Source organism: Neolamprologus brichardi, chromosome 22, assembly GCF_056152115.1.
Source record: "Neolamprologus brichardi isolate AB-2024 chromosome 22, ASM5615211v1, whole genome shotgun sequence".
NCBI classification, from domain to species: Eukaryota; Metazoa; Chordata; class Actinopteri; order Cichliformes; family Cichlidae; genus Neolamprologus; species Neolamprologus brichardi.
In genome coordinates this window covers 3,949,691-3,974,778 of record NC_142124.1, presented here as the reverse complement: position 1 = coordinate 3,974,778, position 25,088 = coordinate 3,949,691, and the positions used below count along the sequence as shown (strand labels likewise).

At 40.0% G+C, this 25,088-nt stretch overlaps 1 protein-coding gene across 1 annotated transcript in view; it reads left to right on the top strand.

Moving 5' to 3' along the window:
- LOC102797045 (chloride channel protein 1-like) overlaps positions 1–25,088 on the top strand; it is a 72,776-nt gene that overhangs the window by 45,641 nt on the left and 2,047 nt on the right. The window contains exons 20-23 of the mRNA XM_087834868.1: positions 3,195–3,277; positions 9,058–9,102; positions 12,967–13,071; positions 18,159–18,245. Of these exons, the coding sequence (XP_087690994.1) occupies positions 3,195–3,277; positions 9,058–9,102; positions 12,967–13,071; positions 18,159–18,245 (320 nt within the window). The remainder of the gene's footprint in view (positions 1–3,194; positions 3,278–9,057; positions 9,103–12,966; positions 13,072–18,158; positions 18,246–25,088) is intronic.

Sequence of the window (25,088 nt, the reverse complement as noted above, 5' to 3'; positions counted from 1 at the left end):
ATGTAAGATGAAATGAAAAACATCTATAATAATAATAGATGACTGGAGAAATTGTTATAAATAATATTTACTTCAAATTGAAATCATTAAAAATGAAAGTAATAACAAGGCGGTGCAGCTTTTAGTCGTGGAGCTGCTGACGGAGTGAGTAGTTCAACACAACTGTTAATACATGAAGCCAAAATATGTGTTGCTTTTAGATTTGTTGGTTTAAAAATAAGAGTTTACATCATTTGTTAAACAGATTTCAGCTTTTAATGGTGCTTTTTGAGCCTTTTGTCTATCTTTAAACTGGAGCTGTTATGCTCAGCTTCCCTTCTTTATTTTTAAACTATAATAAAGGTGTTTTGTATGTTTTACAGTTTGAAATAATAATTTTCTGCTGGGATATTTGCATCCCTTCAGTTCCCCCACTTCATGCAGCAGACAGGTGGGATATATTAGAGATATCCCTGTTGGACATAAAACAGATCCATATTTTTTCTTCTGGTTATCCCGTTTAGTGTCACAGCGGGTTTTTTCCTGTCCCACCTGTCCAGGGTGAGAAGTGGGATACAGCTATCACAGAGAGACAGACAATTAATTTACGGTTTACGGTTAATTTACAATCTAATAACCACATAGCCCCACTTATGTCTTTGGACTGTGGGAGGAAGCTGGAGTACCCAGAGAGGACACATGCAGAGTAATGGACGTCGTTAAGGATGCCATCAAACACAGTCCCAGTGAGAAAACAGGCTGGCTTTGATCTCTCCTCCAGTCTGCCACACAGTCTCTCACTGACATGATCGAGGCAAAAGTAGGAAAAACCGTGTTTAACACAGTCTGAAGTTTTCAGGTCATATGGATTACTTACAAATAATGACCTCATTGTTTGAACTGACCATGTTTAATATGAGCATCCATAATTTTTACTGTGTGTATGTATATATGTAAGTAAGTAAGTAAAGTTTATTTATTAAGCGCTTTTCATAGACAGGTAGTCACAAAGCGCTGCACACAGAGAGATTAAAATAAACAGTACGATAAATAGCAAAATGCACAATATACACAATATAGAGTTTTAATGTAATATGTAAAATATAAAAATGTAAAAAGCATTGGTCAACAGAAAGCTTGTTTAAACAGTAAAGTTTTTAACTGTTTTTTAAAGGATTCCACAGAGTCAACCAAACGTAGTTGTAGAGGTTGACTGTTCCACAGCCTTGGTGCCACAGACTGAAAGGCTCCGCCCCCTTTCGTCTTCAGACATGTTCTGGGAGCAACCAACGAACTCTGAGTCTTTGAGCGGAGACGGCGAGCAGTAGTGTATTTTGTGAGAAGCTTGGATAAATAATCTGGGGCTTGGCCATTTAGTGCTCTGTACGTTAAAACAATAATTTTAAAACGAATTCTAAAATCTATTGGGAGCCAATGTAAACAACATAAAATAAGAGTGATGTGAGCTTGCTTGCTAGAGCGAGTTAGTAGTCTAGCTGCTGCATTTTGTATAGCTTGGAGGCGAGAAAGAGATGATTTATCCAAGCTGGTAAACAGGGAATTACAATAATCTAAACGCGATGACACAAATGCATGGACAAGTTTTTCCAGTTCAGCTAAGGAGACCATATGTCTCAGTTTAGAAATATTCCTTAAATGAAAGAAACAGGAACGAGACAGATTTTACGTGTGAGTCAAGGCCCAAAGAAGAGTCAAATATTACTCCAAGATTTCGAATATTTGGCTTAGCAGAAGAACAGAAAGGGGCAAGAACCTGACTGATTTTAGAATATAGATCAGGAGGAGCTACGATCATGGTCTCTGTCTTGTTCATGTTTAAAACAAGGTAATTGTTAGAAAGCCAATCAGAGATTTGAGTTAAAGCCTGGACTAGGGTGGACAGCCTATCCAGCTGATGAGGCTTAAAGGACATATACAGCTGAATGTCATCGGCATAGAAATGATAAGACAGGTCACTAAAAGACTGAATAATGCAGCTAAAGGAAGCATATAAAAAGAAAATAATAATGGACCCAAAACTGAACCCTGTGGAACCCCGCAGGTTAGGGCAGCAGTGTTAGAGGAGAACCTATCAGTCCTAACAGAAAAAGTCCTGTCTGATAAGTAGGAAGAAAACCAGCATATATGCCAAACAATTACAAAAAAGCATAAAAAGTCCACTTTAAGAGCTGAGTGTGTAAGTGAACAAATAATGCAAAGTTTCGCTCATTTAACAGCAGTTAGTATTGTTTAATTTTATCGCTCACATGGTTGATTAAATCCGCTCTATGTGAGGGAGCTAAATCTAACACGATTGACTTTTTTATTTTTAGTGGCTGAGAGAAGAGAAGCGGTAAAGAAGATGAATTCAAGATAGGGAAAATGCAATGCATATATATTCTAAACCATTTTGCAGATGACTCACGTGAGAAGAAATGCACAGGCTCGAAGTCCTTTAGGAGGTGACTGCACTTCAGCACAACAGTATCATCTTTGCAAAGAGTCTGTGTTTGCTTAGTGTGCATTATTCCTCTTGTTTCCAGTAATTTGATACATAAAAATATACTTTATGCATTGAAACGCAACTTAAAATGTGTTAAATATATTTTTTGCAGCTTGCAAAACCCTGAATGCACATTTGTTAAGTTCACAAGAAAGGCTTGATGGCTGTGTTTGATCATTAAATAACTCAAGCCTAGCTTTACCTGTAACATATTTATTTTCTCCATCACATGTTGGTGAGACTCCCGATGGTGATAAACCAGAAGACTCCCCACTAAAGTCAATCATGCCCTGCAGCAATAAATATGTTCTTCTAGCTTTTTAAAGGTTAGAGTTAAACCTGTCTACTCTTTTTGTTAGGTTACCAAATTGACTTCAACATGTTCATCGCCGCCCTCAACAGATGTCAAATGTTTGGAATTAATAACTTTGCAACCCTAACAGCAGTGAGCGAAGGTTTGGCAGCTTGTTCACTCCAAGTATCCAGATGGTGTCTGTGCCTATTGTGGCACAGCAAACTGCTCAGTAGCCCATCAAACATAACAAGAGACAGACAATGTCCCAGTGAAATGGTTTCCAGGCAACAACGAGGTTTTTTTTCCCTGCAGTCTCTAAAAGTCTCCATTTACTCTTGAGTTATTTTCTCCAAGGCTGCATTTGTATAATTTATTGACCTTTTACCCACTGAGTCTCCTTCTTCACTCCTCCCTCAGAAAAAGGTTCTCTGCAGTCCGTGAGGAAAACACTCAGGAATATCTTCACCTCTAAGAGCAGGCAGACAGAGGGCCCGTCTCAGGTGTGTCTGCACGTCTCATTGCATGTCTAGTGCGTGTGCTCTCATGCATCAGCTGCATTAGATATGCTTCACATCTCCACTCTGCATGTCACGCCTTTGTAGGGCGCGATGTTTTTTTATTTTTTTATTTTTACAATAATGAATTCGTGCATTGCTCTCAGTCTCATGTTTTGTGCTTTCTGCTTAAAAGACATGATAGATGCAATCAAACAAAGGAGAAAAGATTAAATTCTGTTTAAATATGCAGTAATTAAAGCCCTCTTTCATGCAGGGCTATTAGACAAGGCATGACACCTTAATTCAATGCAGTATCATCTCTGTTGTCACATGGAAACAACTTAAAAGAAATGTGAGTGGCTATTTTTCTTTTTACTGCAAAGGCAAGAACAGTCATGTGAACCTCTGAGAGCAGGCAGACACGTTCAGGTGTGTCTGCACTTCAGCAGTTTGTAAAACCAGTAATAACTTTTTCTGCACGACTTTATCAGCCTCTCACATTGTTGTGGAGGAGTTGTTGCCCATTATTCTCTCCACTGCATGTCAGTTGGGTTGTGGTTTGGACTTTGACTGTTGCAGCACCTCAATTCTTTCCTTTTTTGTAGATTTGCCGGTCTGTGTCGGCTCATTGTCCTGTTGCATGACCCAATTTCCTGGCAACCTTTCCAAACAGGCCATGCTTGTTCAGGCTTTTGTGCTGTCATGCACTGTAACATTCAACATGCTAACTGAGGCCTGTAGAGTCTGGGTTGTTTGCTCAGATGTCGGCTCCTGGGAGGATTGTGGCTTTGTGTTAAAGCACACCTGAATGCTCCTAGACGTGCAAACAGATGATTTGTGTTGGAGTCACAACTCAACAATAGTAATATATTATATATTACTCATTAATTTTTTTAAAGTAATGCAGTACGTTACTTAATTAGACACCAGAAAAAGTGACCCATTACATTCTGTAACATGACACGAATCGCATTTTCACAAAGTTACCAGTTAGCGATACAAACCTGAGGCTACAGTTCCAGTTTTAAAATAAGTTTTTCAAATGCAAAGTTGAAAACCATCCAAAGAGACTGTTGCGAAATCGATCAATGCAGAGCAGTGAGACAAACCACGGAGGCCCCAGAAAAGTGCAATCAAACGATGAGTTTACTAACACCCAGGAGAAAACATCAGCCTATGTCTTCTGACAAAAATACATGTTGAGAACACTTATAGGGCAGTGGGGTACACGCTGCCCCAGATTAAAATAGGTTCCAGACATTAGTCACAGTTAATGGTACATCTTGTACATCTTTAATGGCTATAAACAGACGTAGAACTTCTCTTTTCTATAACACCTTCCATACAAGGTAATAAACTTCAAGCCCTCAGGGTCTCTGGGGCTAATTATTGACTCTGGTCATCTGTTGCCAAGTAGAGTAAACTATAGTTAAGCCACTGCTTAACTACTGCCGCAGTGATTCTACTGTACAAACATGCACAGTAAAAAAATGGAGGCTACGATGCTGCAAGCATGACTGCTCATCACGGCCTTTGTTACCTACTGAAGTTGATGTGATCATTGTTTAGTACAATAATGCATTATGTAACTGCATTACTGATTACAGTAACATGTTACTTTTGAGCTATTACACCCAACAGTGCTGATGTTTAGTAAATAGTTCATTAGATTAGCAGCACCTCACTGTTACTTACCTGTGAGGGGAGAATCTCTTTTCTCTGCTCTCTTTCCCCGAACCATGAAATCTCTTGTATTAGATGGCGTCCCATCCCTGAGCCTGGTTCTGCCGGAGGTCTTTTACAGACTTCTGCTGACTTCTTTTTTACCTGATGTAGGGTATTGCCTGCTTGTCACATAAATAAAGCCAACATGAATGAAATCCCAGCATCTTTGTATGTTTCTACATGTCTGTGTATTTAATGCCTTTGTAAGCCTCTGCGCTCTTTCCTCCAGCCAGCTAATTATTTAATTAATTAATATAATTATTAAGCCGTGTCAGGAGTGTAATTTTCCCATGTGTCGTGAACCATTCAACCATTCTCTAAAAGAAAAATTCCTGAAACCACATCTTCCAGGCAAATGGAAGATGGAGTCTGCTTTCTATTCAGGCAGATGCATGCTTATCTGATTGACAGAAGCACATGAATTCACGTCTCATCCACAGGAAAACTCACTGAAGTCGAGCATCTTTCTCTCGCTCGCTCTCATGGAAATGCAGATGCTGGTGGCAGAGTCATTATATTCAGCTTGGTGGTGATCTCGGCTCGCGAGGAAGGCGGTACATGCAAGAATGAAAACCACACTGGAAATAGGCATACGCTTGTGAACTGGCAAGATTAGAATTTGATTTGTGTTGTGCCCACTGCTGTGGCTGGTGAATTACCAGTCTGATTCTCTATTATGTTTTTGCATTCAATCCTGTTCCTCGGTGGGGATTGTTTTTACATCAGCCACAGTTCCACAACCATGAATATCAAATAGGCACACAGTGGGATGTTGCTACCAGCAATCAAGCCAAGCTGAGGCTGGATTCTCTCTGTGACCCAGGTATTGTTTATTTTACCAACTGCTGAGCGCAGGTAACCAAACAATGACCTTTAGGACAACATGTGGCAGGTGTAATAATATTAGCATGCTGCTAATCCTTGAATAAGAACAATAGTTACAGTCTATAGTTTATCACTGAAACTATATCTAAAAGATGGATGTAGCCACAGTGCGGTTTGTCACTACCCGATCCGTACCGGAAACCCGATCGGTAGCCCGCATGCGCGAAAGGTCTCTACTTCCGGTCGAAGCATTTTACGATAGTTACAGGTCAGAGTATCTGTTAAGATGTTAAGAATAATACGTATCTCTTAAAATGTTTCCGATAATGAAACATTTAATATAATGTAGACAAAAACAAAAAAATTAAAAGATAGTGACAGATCGGGACTCCTGATCCTTACTGCGCATGTGCAGGGGTTTTCTTCTTCTTCTGTTCGTTTAATGGCAGCTTACTCCCCAGTGTCCGAGGATACTGCCACCTGCTGACTGAGCGAATGAACCCTATTGTAAACTGAATTAGCGTCATTACAAACGTGTGTTAAATTTGATTTAGTGATAGTCGAGTGTGTTTATGCTTGTCTGTGTGGAGAAGATTGTTGGAATAGTGATGATGATGTCCGCTATCACTGTCAATTGCCAGTAAACACTTCATCTGGCTGCTGAATCTTCACGTGACATATTACAAAGTCTGTATTATTAACTCTGTCATTAGGCGCCATTCTCAAAACAACTCATGATGTGATATTATAGTATATCAGAAATCTGTTCACTGTTTTTATTACAAATTATATCAGTAAGGAAGCTGACTAAATATTAACTGATAATTTATGGCAAAGGGGTGGGATTAAATAAGTGTTTACTTCTTCCCACTCCCTTTCAACATGTAAATTAATAATTTTTTTTGTATGTAATTTGTACAGTATTTTTTTTCTTTCTTATTTTCTTTTCTAAATGTACTTGTATATTGTTCACATGTTGAAATAAATTACCAATCAATCAATTCTTCTTATTTTACGGCGCTGTTGTTCAATCGGGGAACGCTCTCTGTAAAGGAGAAAAGCAAAAATTTGTTGCGGATACGGATTATCCATTGTTTAAATGTCCCGGTAGTCGAAAAGGAGGCAGAGCTGTTGAGAAATGCTAAGAGCTAACTGGGCGCTAACCGTGTCATTCAAATATATTGAATGTCGCAATGTTGGCAAAGAGAGGAAGTGACGTAAGATTTGCGCATGCGGGGTACCGATCGGGTTTCCGGTACGGATCGGGTTGCGACACGGCCATTAGCATTCTGAAGCCTCAGCTTTAGCTTCAGGGCTGTTGCCATCTTTGTTTCATGGTTGGAGAGGGTTGCTAGGTAACCAGTGAACACCATTAAGCTCGGAAGGGGCTTGTGTATGATTTTCCTCACTTTTCTCCGTGCTGTCTCCTTTATGTAGAAGAGAAGTTTCGCTCCTGCTGTCCTGAATTTGTGTCAGTGAGCAGGCCTCCCATTTCTGATTGGGAGATGTGCTTATTTACTGTAATGCAAAGAATTGCATAGATTTTATATTTAATTACACAGCTCAAAAACATCACTTGGTGTTTTGTGTCTTTGCACCATAAGACAAGCAAAGCTGTGATTCTCCTGATATCGCTGACAAACCACAGCTGGAGGTTTTTGGTGCAACTTTGCTTTGATGTAGACAGACAAAATATGAGGTTAGCTTAGCGAAAAGTGGGCAAAATCATAGTTCAACTTACTCCATCTGGCTGTTAGGGTTAAAAATTTGTCTTCAAAATTGGTGTGGACTGTTAAGAGTATTAAAAGCAGTTTTTTTTTATTTGTCAGATGACGGCAATGATAAAGCACCAACTCCACAAACAAGGACTTGTTGTTTAGTGCAGGTCAAACCCAGCAGCTGATGCAGCTCCAGCCCTTCAGTCAAAGCAGTCCTGCTGCTAATAAGTCAGTGACATTTAAACAAAATTCATCTATCATACAGTTTTAGTGAAGTGAGAATTAAAAACAGACACCAAATGACTTCCCAGAGCTCGTGACGATGGTGAGGGCAGGAAGGCATTATGCTCAAGTCAATCTCACGCTCCACTCTCCCCTCACTCGTGAACAAGACCCCGAAGTAGTAACTCCTTCCTGACCTGGAGTGGGCACTCCACCCTTCCAGCTAAGGACCATGGCCTCAGATTTGTCTTTCCTATCACTTCACACTTAGCTGCAAACCACTCCAGGGTGACCTCCGTGCAATTTTGCGTAGGCGTGTCAACCAAGATAGCTCTACAACATCCAAAGCCTTCAGGAACGCAGGGAAACTCTTATCTACCCCAGGGGCCCTGCCACCAAGGAGTTGTTTGACTGCCTCGGTGACCTCGTCCCCAGTGATAGGCGAGTTGTTCCCCTATCCACCAGACCCCGCTTCCTCTACACAAGATGTGTCAGTGGGATTAAGGAAAGTGTTCCTTCTACCACTTGACTATATCTTCAGTTGAGGTCCCAGTAACACTGTATGCAGTTTGAGTAGAGCACCACTTTTTTTCAGCACACTGCTACCACATCCAAGTTATTGTGTCAGCCACTGCCAGAGCTGCTCTCCACTTGTCCTGCCAGTACCTTTCTGCTCCCTCTGAAATCACACAAGGCAACGGAGCGCGATTAGAGTCCTCCTTCAGTACAAAATCCATCCACAGACATGCAAACGCACGTTGAAGTGCCCAAAACTGGTTGTTTTGATAGTTCCCGTTGCAGAGTGTGTCTCCAGGATCACATTTTGCCACAATAACACACCCACAGAATCATATTGTTTCCACAAGGTGAAAGCAATATTAGCTCTGCGATCGCAGCTAGTAATAAATTCAGTTTCACCAAACAGGTCGCAGCAGGTGTTGGCCTGAATTTCACCTGCTGCATTCATTTAACTCACAAAGCTGCTGATGTGCTGTGGAAACACGAACACAGGAAACTGGATGACAGAAGCCTGAAAACAAAGAGACAGAAATCGAATGTGAGATTGTATAGATTCATTTTAAGAGTTATGAGTAGTTTGAAATGTGTGTTTGCCGAATATTCATGGTATGAAACAAGTTTTCTTTGAGTTGCTGGTAGTTTCCTCCCCTAATGTAAGATTCAGATGAGCTTCTAGAGTTAGAAGTATCACCACGACCTGTTTCAGAGGACAGGGTGTTTTTATAAAATCACTCCCAATCATTTCTCTCCTTTTCCCTGTTTTTCCGTCTCCAGGAGCCGTGTCCTCCTCCGCTGTCAGACACAATGACACCAGAAGAGGTACAGTAATGAAGGATTTGCATAATTTTACAGAATAGTCTGCTGAATAATTTTAAGCATGCTATTTGAATGCTTAGTGCTGAGTCACAAGACATTATCCCACAAAGTGGGAGCAATAATCTTTGACAGCAGGTTTTTGTATTTGCAAGTGATGCAAGAACCACACGGGCTTCCTGGGGGTCATTAAAAGCTCAAATATTAAAAAGTGTTTAAAAAGTCTTATTTGTACTACAGTACAGTAGCCAATAAGATCTTAAAATCAGGGTTTTTTTAGGTTGTTGTTGTTTTACTGAGGGATGCAACGATACCAATTTTTTCAAACCCATACGATACCGATACTTGGATCTGAGTACTTGCCGATACAGAGTGCAAAAAACGATACTTCTACCACACACACACAAATGCAATGAATTGGAAGACAGGTTTTATTATATTCCCTGTCGATAAAAAATAAAATCTTAATAAAAATGACCACAAAAAAATTTCAAGTGAAAAATAAGCACTTCTGTTAAATTATTGCAGAGTCTCCACATTGTAATTTTACAAAATATCACTGAACTATTGGCACTGTCTCGAGCTTTCAGAATAATAAATAAACACTTCTGTTTGGAATAAAATAAATACAAATTAGGTTTGAGAATAAAATAAACTTTTAAATTATTTCAGAGTGTCCATAATGTAAACAAACAAACAAAATAATCATTATTAAATAAATAATAAAATATAAAAAAATTATAAAATAAATAATAAATAAAATAATAATTGGCCCCCTAGTGGCCAATCTAAAAAACTACAACAGAAATGACAATCCACCCTCTGATTAATGAAATAAGTTAGTATCGGTTCATGGTATCGGTTAACTTTTACGAGTATGAGTACACACACATTTTACAGTATCGGCCCCGATACCGGTATCGGTGCATCCCTAGTCTTACTGTTACTTTATCTGTGTTTCTGTCTTCGGTACAGGTTAACACAATGGGGTCTAACTCCTCCATAAATAAAAAATAAAAATAAAAACCACTTTTTGGTATTAAAAAATGTAAAACACAAAACTATTTCAGAGGAAAACTTTTGATTGTTGTCTCTCCATAGCATTCAGGTCCACAAAAAAGTCTCAAAGTCTCCAAAACACACACAAACTGCTCCACTTTCCTCCTCCTGCCACTCGAGCACCTTAAATGCTCATTAAGCTTCAGTGTTTGCTGGCAGGAAGCCTGCAGAGACAAACAAGTATATTATGTTTTGCACATTGATTTGATTTTATAAAGCCCAGTAGGCTTACAAGACTCCAATAACAGCAAAACAGAGCCAGATAGTAACACAGATAAAGAATCCAACCTGTCTAAAAGCAGCTTTAAAGATGATAAAGCAACCTTTCTTTCTGTCTGTGCACCAAAACATTTCTGAATTCATTAAACATAAAGTATATATAAAGTCATCAGAATAACGGGAATTATGGAGATCAAAGAGTACAACCGAACATGTTTGATTCCTTTTTATATTTACACGTTAATTACTATAATGTTTATGTTTCGTGATGTATATTAAGAGCTCCATAACCCTTCCTCCAAAGAAAAGTCCATTTAAATTCAACAGGAGGCTCCACAGTCTGATTATTTCACCATCTTTCTCTATTGATGACGGTGATATGGGAATCCATCCTATTCTGTATAGATTATACTGTTTCACGTCTTTAACGCAGTACACACAATCAGGACAGCTACATGGATCACACAGCTGTAATTGGATTACAAAGATCATTACATATTTTTAACAACAGACCCCAGTGGTCTCCCAGAAGTAAATAAAATCAATCTTTATAAGCCCCAGTAGACCTCATCCAAATGCCAAATAACAGCAGTGCGACTAAACATAAAAGAACAAGTAGCCATAAAATATTAAGCTTCATAAATCAAATTACGTCTATGAGGAACATCAGCTAAGACTTCAGCTTATGTCTAAATCTTAAAAATACCAATTCCCGGTTGCTGAGGGTCATTTTAGGTCCATTGGTCTCCATGACGGTAGAAGCTCTACATAAATAAGAACTATAGAGCAAATGACTTATTTTACCTAGGGATGGGTACCGGTATCGGTTCTGACATAAACGGTAACCAGACCTTAAAGCAGCGCACATTTCGGTGCTTTATATTCTGAGGCTGTGATACACTTTAGATTCTAGCCAATCATTTTACGTTTCCGAGGATAGTAGGCGGGTCCAGGTACGTACATACTTTTAGAGCAGAGCTACAGATTAAAAACGCCCAAGGCGAAGCGGTCAAAGTCTGGCTGTACTTCACAGCAAAAGATGCAAACTCAGCAGCTGCAACAAGTGCTTTAAGGTGATACTGTGATACTGTGCAAAGGAGGTAACACCTCAAATCTGATGAAACACCTGGCGACGCAGAGCGTTATTTTTAAAAGCCGAGAAATGCGCCATATTTGATAGCTTGCTGCGAGACCTCACACCGAGCACATCTACTGCGGGTGTGGTGCCTGTTATCGACCCGGAGTTAGCAACATCCCCCAAAAACCCGAAGAGGAGAGTCCTGGCCCCTAGCCCTGCCAGTGTAGCAGAAATGATGAGGATGATGATGACAGCAGCGAGAGGTTTTTGGACCAATTTTGTGTTCTCCATTCTTTAAGCACCGGCACCGTTCCAAAAGTACCGGTTTGGCACCGGTATCGGATAAAACCTAAACGATACCCATCCCTAATTTTACCTGACCAGCAGTTTAAAATCCAGAGATACTCACTTTACAACCATGTGTGTCCAAGAAAAGCATCAAATACTTTTGAAGGGAAAGCTGAACTTTTCAAATGTTGCATGCTGAACATGTAGTTATTGCATGTTCGCAAAAGCATAAAGCTAACATATGATTTTAAATTGTTTTGTCTCATATTTTATTCATTTGTGTATTAAAAACACTGTGCAGAAACCTCCCACAGTCATGAATGTACCTTCATGTGTGGAAATGTCACCAAAGAGCAAGAAAAACTGGTTGAAAATGTGCAAGGAGAGAAGTGAAATCAAAAATGAAGAGCCTCACTTTGACGGGAACTGACACGAGATTAAAATGTAAAATGTGGGTCTGAGTTCATTAGTTCTGACTTACTGTCTCTGCCAGCACATATCAAGTTGCTTTAGACTTATTACCATATGACTGATGCAGGCAAATCTCTATTAGCTTTCGAATCCATCTCAAATGTAGGTCAGCGGTGTTACAGATCTGTGTCACGTTTGAGGGGAAGACACTGAACCGGGGCACTTTTAAACTGTAGTGTGAGCACAGGCTGAATTTTAAATGAGACATCAAAACAGCATCGTGCCCTGCAGTCCTGTTCTGTCTGCCGCTCCGCTTTTACTCTTCCTGGCACTTTCCCAAACTGCCCCATAACACGGGCCTGTATATTCTACAAGACTGCTGCTGCTGTCACGGCAGGCTGAGGTTCGTGGGTAAAATCCATAGAGAGGCTAAAAGGTGTCAGACATCCTAAATCTCAGAGGGGTTACCGGTGACATGCAAGGACGCAACGCAGACTTTCAAGGTTTTTTACAGCTCAGACTTCTCCTCGGTGGTAGCTAATTAATTGCTCCATCCTGCAGCCACACACAGACTGTGCAAACACACACCTGGAGTTTTTACCCAGAGATACAGCTCATGATTTATGTAACAGTTCTTATTGTTGCCAGATATATTTAAACACATGTGCATGACTCATAGCGAAAACACATCCGACTGTTTCCCCTCTAGTTGAACTCGTATGTTTGAATAGGTGCATTTTTCCCGTCAGCAGAGGGAATGTGAACTAACCGCAGCAGACTCATCTCCGTGACCTTGGTTTTATTTGTGGCTGCAGATTAAAGCGTGGGAAGAGGAAGAGATGGACAAGCCGATGGAAATCGATGAGATACGAGTGGACCCTTCCCCTTTTCAGCTGGTGGAGAGAACATCGTTACACAAGGTTGGTGGACAACACGTCTGTGTAAATCGCAGTTCGATAGTCTTTTTGAGACCACCTTGTTTTCGACAAGGTGGTGGATGTTGTACATTAAAAATGTTATTAACGTTTGGAGAAAGACGTGTTTTAAACTGCTATGTCTACCGGAGCATCACTTCTCGTGCTCCTGGTATTCTGTGATTGTTCAGTATAAATCCTTTTCTTACCTCATTGTGCGTCTGCGATCCATCCAGGAATTTCTCTTTAAGGAAGAGAACAAAGTAGCAGGAGCCAAATATGAGCAAAGACTCAGTAGATTCCCTTTTCATTGCACCCTGAGTGAAAGCTCAGTGGGTGATAGTTCAGGCAGTTTGCACTTTTTGTTCTCACCTGGACGTTTACGTGATAGCGCACAACCCAGCAACTGTGTTACTGACTTGATTGTCAAACTCTGTGCTTGGACACTCCAAACTCTTTGCAGCCAGAGACAGAGCTTGCATGTCCAGCGATGACTGATTGGTGATTTTTGATGTGTGCTCTCTAAAAAACGTTTGAAGTGGCTCAGAGATGAATGAGGAAAGGAGTTTGAAGTGGTGTTCGACAAAATGGGCAGAGTCATCGAATGCAACAACAGAAGCCTTGTTTTTAAAAACATTGCTTGAAATCGCCATCGGTGGTCATAAACGCCAAAGAATGACCACATGAAAGCAATGCTGAAGCAACACTAATGCAATAAAACCCTTTTTTACTTCAAGGTGTTTTTAAAAGCACTTCACTGTAATATCACCCTCCAAACACTTTCCATACATACATCTCTTTATTAAATTAAAATTAAATTAAAATAACAACATTGACCAACATAATTGTGATTATGGTGTTTTTCTATTATCAAGGACTCATCTGCTGCACTCTCAGCAGCAGTTTTCTTTGTCAGTGTCTTTGATGTTCCCAGTATTATACGAAATATGAACTCAAATGACCATGTTGTCAACCTCCTCTGTTTTCCAGTCGTATGGCGCCTCTATAAAACACTGAGATCCTTCTTACACATTCAGAAACATCATTTCATGCACCATTTACTGCATTTTGTCTCAATGAATGCACATTTTTCTTTATAGGAGGTTTTGTCTCCAAAGCTTGTTTCCTAAAACAACCATTTCATTGAACTACTGGGGAAAAGCTGTTACCCAGTATGTCAGGGTCCCCCAGAAATCTTGCTGTTAGACATCAGATGGCAAATTACTGCAGTACTAACTGTAACCTGTTAACAGTAAATATAATCTACAGTCATACAGTAGCTGATTTATTGTTGTTTACTGTGTTTTGTGGCATTTAACTGTAGAAATGACAGAAAACTAACAAGAAAAATCCTTTTTTTCTTAGAAACAGAGACAAAGTTGCTTTATTTTTATTTTATTAATCATTGTCACACAGTCTGAAGGAAATTGCATTTATTCCAAAATGTACAGTTGCCTTGAAGAAGAGTTCGTGTATTTTACCACATGCATTATGCAAGCAAACAACCATATAAATGTAATTCAGCCCCACGGGCAGTGGCAGTCTTTTGTTGGTGTTCCCACTCTCAGCTGCTAAGTTGTTTACTTCTGTTACATCTCATTCAGCTGAAGATGTGGATCACCTTGACAGGGGAGTAATGACACATGAAAAACACTTAGCGAGGACTGTTTTTTATTCACACAATGTCGTCTGAAAAATAGAGATGGACACGACAGTTTTTCATTTTTGACCGAGAACAGAATCTTGTTTCCTGAGGTGCTGTTATATAAACCCAACGTTTATATGTGGGAGCTGGAAAGTGTGGTTCCTGTAGATTGGTGCAAACACTGAAACGTGCCTCGTTGAAGGACAACTCGGGGATAGGTGGGAGTTGGGAGATTGTTCGAGCTGGGTCATGTTTTCATCCAAGCTTATTGTGTCATGATGGTCCTGATCAACACTGATTTGAATCCTCATAAAAACATGTTGCAAACAGAAGAATAATCAGCAATACTTATTGATAAGAAGTTTTAAGTTCACCTGTTCTGCCTTTTCTTATTTTTTGTCATATAAAAACTTTGAAATAATGAGGTCAGTGCATCAATGAGTAACCCACGTGAGCCAAAAGCTCATCTTGTCAGCCTGCTCTAAATCATTTTTTTTCTACTCTTGTCTCTTGTGTAATGTCGCAGTGAGGGGGTATCCCTAATGTGGTTATCTCAGCCATAAAAGCCCCGCCCACATGCAACCTTCTGTTTGTTGGTGGCAGCAAATGGTTGGTAGGATCTTGGTATTAGGGCTGCCACAAACGATTATTTTGATAGTCGACTAGTCACCGATTATTTTTGCGATTAGTCGACTAATCAGATCATCATCCATTGGACGTAAAACGTACAGCTTATTGCACCAGCAGCATCTGCTCTTATATAACTATCATTAGCTTACAGCTTTAAGTGTTTAAGGTAAGTGCTAACTAAAAAGCCAAACCAATTTACTCAGGAACAAATAAAATACTAAAAAAAATCCAAACAATAACATTTTTAAGTTATCTAAGTGACTTCTATATGTTTAACCCGAGTAGCGAAAGACGGCGGTGGATTTGAAAACGCTTTGCCGGGAGTCCGGTGTTCTCACAGCTCTAGTGAGCCTAGCCCCCGGCTAGCTATCGAGCTAGTGGGTAACAGACGTCTCCGAAAACGTTGGAGCGCTTTTGAAAATATGTGGTGTCTTGATAAACTGAGCAGATATTTGAGGTTTACACAGCTACATTCTCGCCTGAAAATATGTTAAACGTTTATTTTGTGACCCAGAAAGAATAATAAGAGTAATATTAAAACTAACTAGCTGCCGCCATTGTTGGAAACTGAGCAGGGCTGCGCTTCTTCTTCTTCTTCGGGGTTTAACGGCAGCTGGCATCCTTGTACATGCAGTGCTGCCATCTTCTGTTTCAGTCCGTTATTACACTCTTAAATCCTACTACTTATTCCTGCGTCTTTTGTGATCTTACAAAGCTTCAAACGACGACTATTAAATCAGTCGTCGACGATTTTGATAGTCGACTAATCGTGGCAGCCCTACTTGGTATTATTAATATGTATAAATTAATTCTTATTTATATAACACTGAGTTAGTAAGGTACCGTTCGATCTACGTCCCTACTCTCACCTATGGTCACGCGCTGTGGGTAGTGACCGGAAGGGCGAGATTGCGGATACAAGAAGCAGAAATGAGCTTCCTCCAAAGGGTGGCTGGCCTCTCCCTTTAGAGATAGGGTGAGAAGTTCAGCCAGGAGGGCCTCAGAGTAGAGCCGCTGCTCCTCCACATCGAAAGGAGCCAGTTGAGGAGGTTCAGGCATCTGAAAAGGATGCCTCCTGGGCTCCTCCTGGGTGAGGTGTTCCAGGCATGTCCCACCGGGAGGAGGCCCCGGGGCAGACCCAGGACACGCTGGAGAGATTATATCTCTCGGCTGGCCTGGGAACGCCTTGTTGTTCCCCCGGATAAGCTGGAGGAGGTGGCTGGGGAGAGGGAGGTCTAGACTTCTCTGCTTGGGCTGCTGACGGTGGAATAAGACAGATGGAGTTAGTGAGGTAGTGTGCAAGAGTCTTGAGCTATTCCTCATTTTTTTTGCCAAGAAAATACAACATTTTGTGAAACACGCACACATAAATGGAACTGCAGAATATGAGACCTGTTTCCAGTGACAGTGCAGTTCTTATAATCTGGCAAACCTCAGCCTTTCCTCCCTGTTTCACTTCCTTAAGAATGGCTTCTTGACAGTAACCTTTCTCTGAGAACAGTGATGTGCCTTCACTGAACAGGATCAACTGAGCGGTCAGATGCATCCCTCCGACCCCGCATCAGCTCTTTCATAAGGACATGACTCAGATGTACTGATTATGTGCTGCAGATAGTTTTTTATAGATTCAACTAAAGAAATAAGAAGAAATAATGTTTTATATTAAAGATCTAAGTTTCCTCGTATGTGTGGTCACAACACTGAGTTGGAATCTTTTTTTGTTTTTGCTTGAATGACTCGAGAGAAAACGAGGGCTGTCTCGGCACACAGCACTGTTAGTTTACGCTCAGTATTATCGTGTTTGCACACAGCACACACAGCAAGTGTGACTTTGCTTTGTCTCCTGTTCTGACTTCTTCTGTTCCCATTATAACTGTGAGTCTGTGAAGCGAAGTTTTGATACCTGTTGTTTAGGAAGCTCCAGGCAGTGAAGTGAAAATGATTTTTAAAAAAATAAAGCGATCCACCATGGAGCTGTCGCAGAGGGAGAAATCTATTCATAGAGACCAAAAGCCTGTTGTGTACCAAGCTGTAAACATGCTGTGTAATGCTATTAAGTCAGTCGTTTTTAATTTTGTCGCTGTGCCAATCTGGAAATTGCCGGCCTGTTTTAGGTTTGGCAAGAATTTAGTCAAATGAGAAGATACCAGCCAGCCAAGCCTGAAACCACAGCTCTAAAAGCTCTTACGCTGCCCAATCAATATGCACTCCATGAGTCACAGCAGTTTAATATAAGTTTAATATGAACTCTGGATATTCCTGTTTATCTTATTTGCTTTGACGGCTTTTCATTCAGTAATTTCCTGCAGCTTTTGCTGTATTTTTGTTTTGAACGGTGACGTTTTCATTTGTCTCGTTGCAGTTAAAATGCAGCTGAATGCAGCCCGAGTCTGGATTTACATAAAATCTCTTGTAAATCTAAGTATTTCTAATCATTTCCTGCCTCGTACAATCTCTGTGACCCGCTCACGTCCTTATTATGATTTTCAGATGTTTGCAGCATAGTGAAGCGTGTAAACACCTTGTACCATTCCCGTTGGTTTCATTGTCATGGTAATATTTGTAATATTCTGCTTATTCATGTGCAAAAGGGGGCCTTGTGATCGAGGTGTGCCGATGCATACAAAGAGCTCATCCCAAAGTGTGACCTTGGCTGCGTCGTGAGCACCATAGTTTGTGCTTACAAACACGAGGACTTTCTCTTCCTGTGGTTGACCTGGAGCCTCGAGACGTTCTGTCTGCGTGACGATGTGTTTGGAGCAGAAAGCAAAAAGTTTGTGTCATTTCACATGTGACCTTTTCCCCCCTGTCTCCACAGACCCACACCTTATTCTCACTGCTTGGCTTAAGTCATGCTTATGTGACCAGTACTGGCAAACTGGTGGGGGTGGTGGCACTAAAAGAGGTAAGAAACATTACTTTATTTCACCCTGCACTTCGTTTTTCTTCCAGAAATGGACATTTACTGTGTGTGCTGTGAACAGCAGCATTTTTAGGTTATTTGTCTAACAGACAGACAAACTAATGCACTTTTATATCAAGCTGGCTTTTTATACTTGCTAGGAAAAGAAAGTGAGAGCATATTACCCCGTTTTAAAGTCTCTACATTAATGTAAGGATGCACAGATAACTTTGTTTTCCATTTGTCTTTGTATATTTGAAGAAACTAAGTACTGATCCAATATATATATATATTTAAAAGCAATATTCTTCTTTGAGAAAGAGACTGACAATCTGTCTTTTACAGTCTGGAGAAAAAAAGGCCCTCACAGCACTCTGTCAAATACTAAGCACACCTTTAATGCTTTCATAGGATTTAAGAGTGTAAGTAGCAGTCAGGTGTTGCTAATTAAATGCTCTTTATTATTGGCAGTGCTTAGAGAAGATGCAAAAAACCCCAAGAGCTCCATCTGAAACGCTACAGGCCTCCGTTAGCATGTTAAATATTAAAGTTCATGACAGCTCAACAAAGAGTTTCCAGAAATAAAGCCTCTTTTTTGTAGACAAAGATCATGGCAGCACAGCGTAGGTTTCAAAGTCGCATTTCAACAACAGTGACTTGTGGAATAATGTCCTTTGGACAGACAAAACAAAAGTGGAGACATTTGGCCATAATGCACAGTCGTGTTTGGAGAGAGCGAAGCTTCATCATAAAGGACTCAGGTCAGGCTGTAGCGCTGCGGTGCAGGAGCGATGAGTCGGGCTTGTTTTGCAGACTGCACTGAGTCGACCATGAACTCATCTGTACACCAAAGTAATCCAGAGTCAGACATGAGGCCAGCTGCCCAACAGCTAAAGCCCAAACTACCCACAGCAACCAATAATCAGTCATTTTAATAACAATACATGAACACAGGATTGAAGCTAAACTGTAAACTGCAGATGTTCATGTAAAAGCTACAAGTTCAATTCAATTCAATTTTATTTATATAGCGCCAAATCACAACAAAAGTCGCCTCAAGGCGCTTCATAGATACAGAGAAAAACCCAACAATCATATGACCCCCTATGAGCAGCACTTTGGCGACAGTGGGAAGGAAAAACTCCCTTTTAACAGGAAGAAACCTCCGGCAGAACCAGGCTCAGGGAGGGGCGGGGCCATCTGCTGTGATTGGTTGGGGTGAGAGAAGGAAGACAGGATAAAGACATGCTGTGGAAGAGAGACAGAGGTTAATAACAGATATGATTCAATGCAGAGAGGTCTGTTAATACATAGTGAGTGAGAAAGGTGACTGGAAAGGAAAAACTCAATGCATCATGGGAATCCCCCGGCAGCCTACATCTATTGCAAAGTAACTAAGGGAGGATTCAGGGTCACCTGGTCCAGCCCTAACTATATGCTTTAGCAAAAAGGAAAGTTTGAAGCCTAATCTTAAAAGTAGAGTAATCAGCCTCCAATAAGCACACCGCTCCTTTTCACCAAATATTTTGTATGTTGTTGCTTCATTTTGATTTTGGTAGCTCTCTGCAGACGATTGCATTGGGAGTAAAAGACAGGTTAACCTGCTCTCGACAATAATCAAGCTATAAAAACGTAAAAGCCTTTCTTCCTTTCTTCAAATGCACTGGCTAAAAGCCAGACTTTAGAAAAGGTCTGCATCCTACAGAGCCCATTTAAAATGTGGGACTCAAGGTAAATCTGCTGTGCAGTCCCAGATAAGCAGGAACATCTGGTCACCCTGTAAGCAGTAAGTGTTGTAGTTAATCACAGAGTAAGAGTGTTTGTGCGCTCTGTTGGAGTCACGTTAAGTAGCAACAGAGACCTTTAAAAATTAGCTTAATCATGCCTTTTATTAAGTGCTAGAAAGGTGGTTTATTGTTTATAAAGATGCAGGAGATAGAGCTTCATCTAATGAATAAATAGCTCAGACCAAACGGGCTTAAAGAGTAAGCGTTGAACTGGAATAAAATTAACATCTCCTTTTATATAGTCAGGGATTAAATGGTATTCCCTTTAAAATGAGTGCAAATGAACACGTTTGTACATTATGAGGCGTCGCTGAAGGCAGATAAAAAGGTTGGGCGCTGCTGGTCTGGATCTCAGCAGCACAGCTCGCCACAGCAGGGCCAAAGCAGCCAGACCACGACCAGCTAATGGAAAACTCTGAAACTGTCTGAAGGTCTCCCAGAACTGAAACCTGAGCATTAAATGAAATTAACTTTCCTGATCCAAGTCCAAAAAAGCTCATTTTTAATACACTCAACCTTTGGAAGTCGTCTCTTGTTTGTCTTTAATTTGGAGGAAAAAATCCAATTTGTTTTTGCTCCTAATTTCCTCAGAGTCTCACAAAGCTTTTTGAATTATGTATGAGAACTTTGTGAGCATAATCAATAAGCTCTCTGTAAGTTTGGGGCTCCTGTCTTTATCCATGATGGTCTCTGACTCGTGCTCCTGTGCTGCCTCCTTTTCTTTAACTTTTCTTTCCTCCATCTGTGTAATTGCTCATCACTGACTCGAATCCCTGCTCGCTTTCCTTCATTTCTTCTTTACATTTTCACCATTCATGTATGAATTCTGCTCATTTCTTCTTATTCTTCCCCTCACTCTTCAAACCCTGCCTCTCCTTCTTCCTCTTCTTCTTTCTCTTCTTCATCTAACTCTTCTTCTTTCTCTTCTTCTTCTTCCTCTTCATCTAACTCTTCTTCTTCCTCTTCCCCTTCTTCCTCTTCCTCTTCTTCATCTAACTCTTCTTCTTCTTACTCTTTTTCTTCTTTCTCTTTCTCTTCTTCTTCCTCTTCTTCATCTAACTCTTCTTCTTCCTCTTCCTCTTCTTCATCTAACTCTTCCTCTTTCTCTTCTTCTTCTTTCTCTTTCACTTCTTCTTCTTCCTCTTCCTCTTCTTCATCTAACTCTTCTTCTTCCTCTTCTTCATCTAACTCTTCTTCTTCTTTCTCTTCTTCATCTAACTCTTCCTCTTTCTCTTTCTCTTCCTCTTCTTCCTCTTCCTCTTCTTCTTCTTTCTCTTCCTCTTCTTCTTCTTTCTCTTCCTCTTCTTCTTCTTTCTCTTTCACTTCTTCTTCTTCCTCTTCCTCTTCTTCATCTAACTCTTCCTCTTTCTCTTCCTCTTCTTCTTCTTTCTCTTCATCTTCTTCTTCTTTCTTCTTCCTCTTCATCTAACTCTTCTTCTTCCTCTTCCCCTTCTTCCTCTTCCTCTTCTTCATCTAACTCTTCTTCTTCTTACTCTTTTTCTTCTTTCTCTTTCTCTTCTTCTTCCTCTTCTTCATCTAACTCTTCTTCTTCCTCTTCCTCTTCTTCATCTAACTCTTCCTCTTTCTCTTCTTCTTCTTTCTCTTTCACTTCTTCTTCTTCCTCTTCCTCTTCTTCATCTAACTCTTCTTCTTCCTCTTCTTCATCTAACTCTTCTTCTTCTTTCTCTTCTTCATCTAACTCTTCCTCTTTCTCTTTCTCTTCCTCTTCTTCCTCTTCCTCTTCTTCTTCTTTCTCTTCCTCTTCTTCTTCTTTCTCTTCCTCTTCTTCTTCTTTCTCTTTCACTTCTTCTTCTTCCTCTTCCTCTTCTTCATCTAACTCTTCCTCTTTCTCTTCCTCTTCTTCTTCTTTCTCTTCATCTTCTTCTTCTTTCTTCTTCCTCTTCATCTAACTCTTCTTCTTCCTCTTCCCCTTCTTCCTCTTCCTCTTCTTCATCTAACTCTTCTTCTTCTTACTCTTTTTCTTCTTTCTCTTTCTCTTCTTCTTCCTCTTCTTCATCTAACTCTTCTTCTTCCTCTTCCTCTTCTTCATCTAACTCTTCCTCTTTCTCTTCTTCTTCTTTCTCTTTCACTTCTTCTTCTTCCTCTTCCTCTTCTTCATCTAACTCTTCTTCTTCCTCTTCTTCATCTAACTCTTCTTCTTCTTTCTCTTCTTCATCTAACTCTTCCTCTTTCTCTTTCTCTTCCTCTTCTTCCTCTTCCTCTTCTTCTTCTTTCTCTTCCTCTTCTTCTTCTTTCTCTTCCTCTTCTTCTTCTTTCTCTTTCACTTCTTCTTCTTCCTCTTCCTCTTCTTCATCTAACTCTTCCTCTTTCTCTTCCTCTTCTTCTTCTTTCTCTTCATCTTCTTCTTCTTTCTCTTCATCTTCTTCTTCTTTCTCTTCCTCTTCTTCTTCTTTCTCTTTCACTTCTTCTTCTTCCTCTTCCTCTTCTTCATCTAACTCTTCTTCTTCTTTCTCTTTCTCTTCTTCTTCCTCTTCTTCATCTAACTCTTCTTCTTCCTCTTCTTCATCTAACTCTTCCTCTTTCTCTTCCTCTTCCTCTTCTTCCTCTTCATCTAACTCTTCTTCTTCCTCTTCCCCTTCTTCCTCTTCCTCTTCTTCATCTAACTCTTCTTCTTCTTACTCTTTTTCTTCTTTCTCTTTCTCTTCTTCTTCCTCTTCTTCATCTAACTCTTCTTCTTCCTCTTCCTCTTCTTCATCTAACTCTTCCTCTTCCTCTTTCTCTTCTTCCTCTTTCTCTTTCTCTTCCTCTTCTTCCTCTTCCTCTTCTTCTTCTTTCTCTTCCTCTTCTTCTTCTTTCTCTTCCTCTTCTTCTTCTTTCTCTTTCACTTCTTCTTCTTCCTCTTCCTCTTCTTCATCTAACTCTTCCTCTTTCTCTTCCTCTTCTTCTTCTTTCTCTTCATCTTCTTCTTCTTTCTCTTCCTCTTCTTCTTTCTCTTCCTCTTCTTCTTTCTCTTCCTCTTCTTCTTCTTTCTCTTTCACTTCTTCTTCTTCCTCTTCCTCTTCTTCATCTAACTCTTCTTCTTCCTCTTCTTCATCTAACTCTTCCTCTTTCTCTTCCTCTTCCTCTTCTTCCTCTTCATCTAACTCTTCTTCTTCCTCTTCCCCTTCTTCCTCTTCCTCTTCTTCATCTAACTCTTCTTCTTCTTACTCTTTTTCTTCTTTCTCTTTCTCTTCTTCTTCCTCTTCTTCATCTAACTCTTCTTCTTCCTCTTCCTCTTCTTCATCTAACTCTTCCTCTTTCTCTTCTTCCTCTTTCTCTTTCTCTTCCTCTTCTTCCTCTTCCTCTTCTTCTTCTTTCTCTTCCTCTTCTTCTTCTTTCTCTTCCTCTTCTTCTTCTTTCTCTTTCACTTCTTCTTCTTCCTCTTCCTCTTCTTCTTTCTCTTCCTCTTCTTCTTCTTTCTCTTTCTCTTCTTCTTCCTCTTCTTCATCTAACTCTAACTCTTCCTCTTCTTCCTCTTCCTCTTCTTCTTCTTTCTCTTCCTCTTCTTCTTCTTTCTCTTCCTCTTCTTCATCTAACTCTTCCTCTTTCTCTTCCTCTTCTTCTTCTTTCTCTTCATCTTCTTCTTCTTTCTCTTCCTCTTCTTCTTTCTCTTCCTCTTCTTCTTCTTTCTCTTCCTCTTCTTCTTCCTCTTCTTCATCTAACTCTAACTCTTCCTCTTCTTCCTCTTCCTCTTCTTCTTCTTTCTCTTCCTCTTCTTCTTCTTTCTCTTCCTCTTCTTCATCTAACTCTAACTCTTCCTCTTCTTCCTCTTCCTCTTCTTCTTCTTTCTCTTTCACTTCTTCTTCTTCCTCTTCCTCTTCTTCATCTAACTCTTCCTCTTTCTCTTCCTCTTCTTCTTCTTTCTCTTCATCTTCTTCTTGTTTCTCTTCCTCTTCTTCTTTCTCTTCCTCTTCTTCTTCTTTCTCTTTCACTTCTTCTTCTTCCTCTTCCTCTTCTTCATCTAACTCTTCTTCTTCCTCTTCTTCATCTAACTCTTCCTCTTTCTCTTCCTCTTCCTCTTCTTTCTCTTCATCTTCTTCTTCTTTCTCTTCCTCTTCTTTCTCTTCATCTTCTTCTTCTTTCTCTTCCTCTTCTTCTTTTTCTTCCTCTTCTTCTTTCTCTTCATCTTCTTCTTCTTTCTCTTCCTCTTCTTCTTCCTCTTCCTCTTCTTCTTCTTTCTCTTCATCTTCTTCTTTCTCTTCCTCTTCTTCTTTCTCTTCTTCATCTAACTCTTCTTCTTCCTCTTCCTCTTCTTCATCTAACTCTTCCTCTTTCTCTTCTTCTTCTTTCTCTTTCACTTCTTCTTCTTCCTCTTCCTCTTCTTCATCTAACTTTTCTTCTTCCTCTTCTTCATCTAACTCTTCTTCTTCTTTCTCTTCTTCATCTAACTCTTCCTCTTTCTCTTTCTCTTCCTCTTCTTCCTCTTCCTCTTCTTCTTCTTTCTCTTCCTCTTCTTCTTCTTTCTCTTCCTCTTCTTCTTCTTTCTCTTTCACTTCTTCTTCTTCCTCTTCCTCTTCTTCATCTAACTCTTCCTCTTCTTCTTCTTTCTCTTCATCTTCTTCTTCTTTCTCTTCCTCTTCTTCTTTCTTTTCCTCTTCTTCTTCTTTCTCTTTCACTTCTTCTTCTTCCTCTTCCTCTTCTTCATCTAACTCTTCTTCTTCTTTCTCTTTCTCTTCTTCTTCCTCTTCTTCATCTAACTCTTCTTCTTCCTCTTCTTCATCTAACTCTTCCTCTTTCTCTTCCTCTTCCTCTTCTTTCTCTTCATCTTCTTCTTCTTTCTCTTCCTCTTCTTTCTCTTCATCTTCTTCTTCTTTCTCTTCCTCTTCTTCTTTTTCTTCCTCTTCTTCTTTCTCTTCCTCTTCTTCTTTTTTCTCTTCCTCTTCTTCTTCTTTCTCTTCCTCTTCTTTCTCTTCATCTTCTTCTTCTTTCTCTTCCTCTTCTTCTTTTTCTTCCTCTTCTTCTTTCTCTTCCTCTTCTTCTTCTTTCTCTTCATCTTCTTCTTCTTTCTCTTCCTCTTCTTCTTCCTCTTCCTCTTCTTCTTCTTTCTCTTCATCTTCTT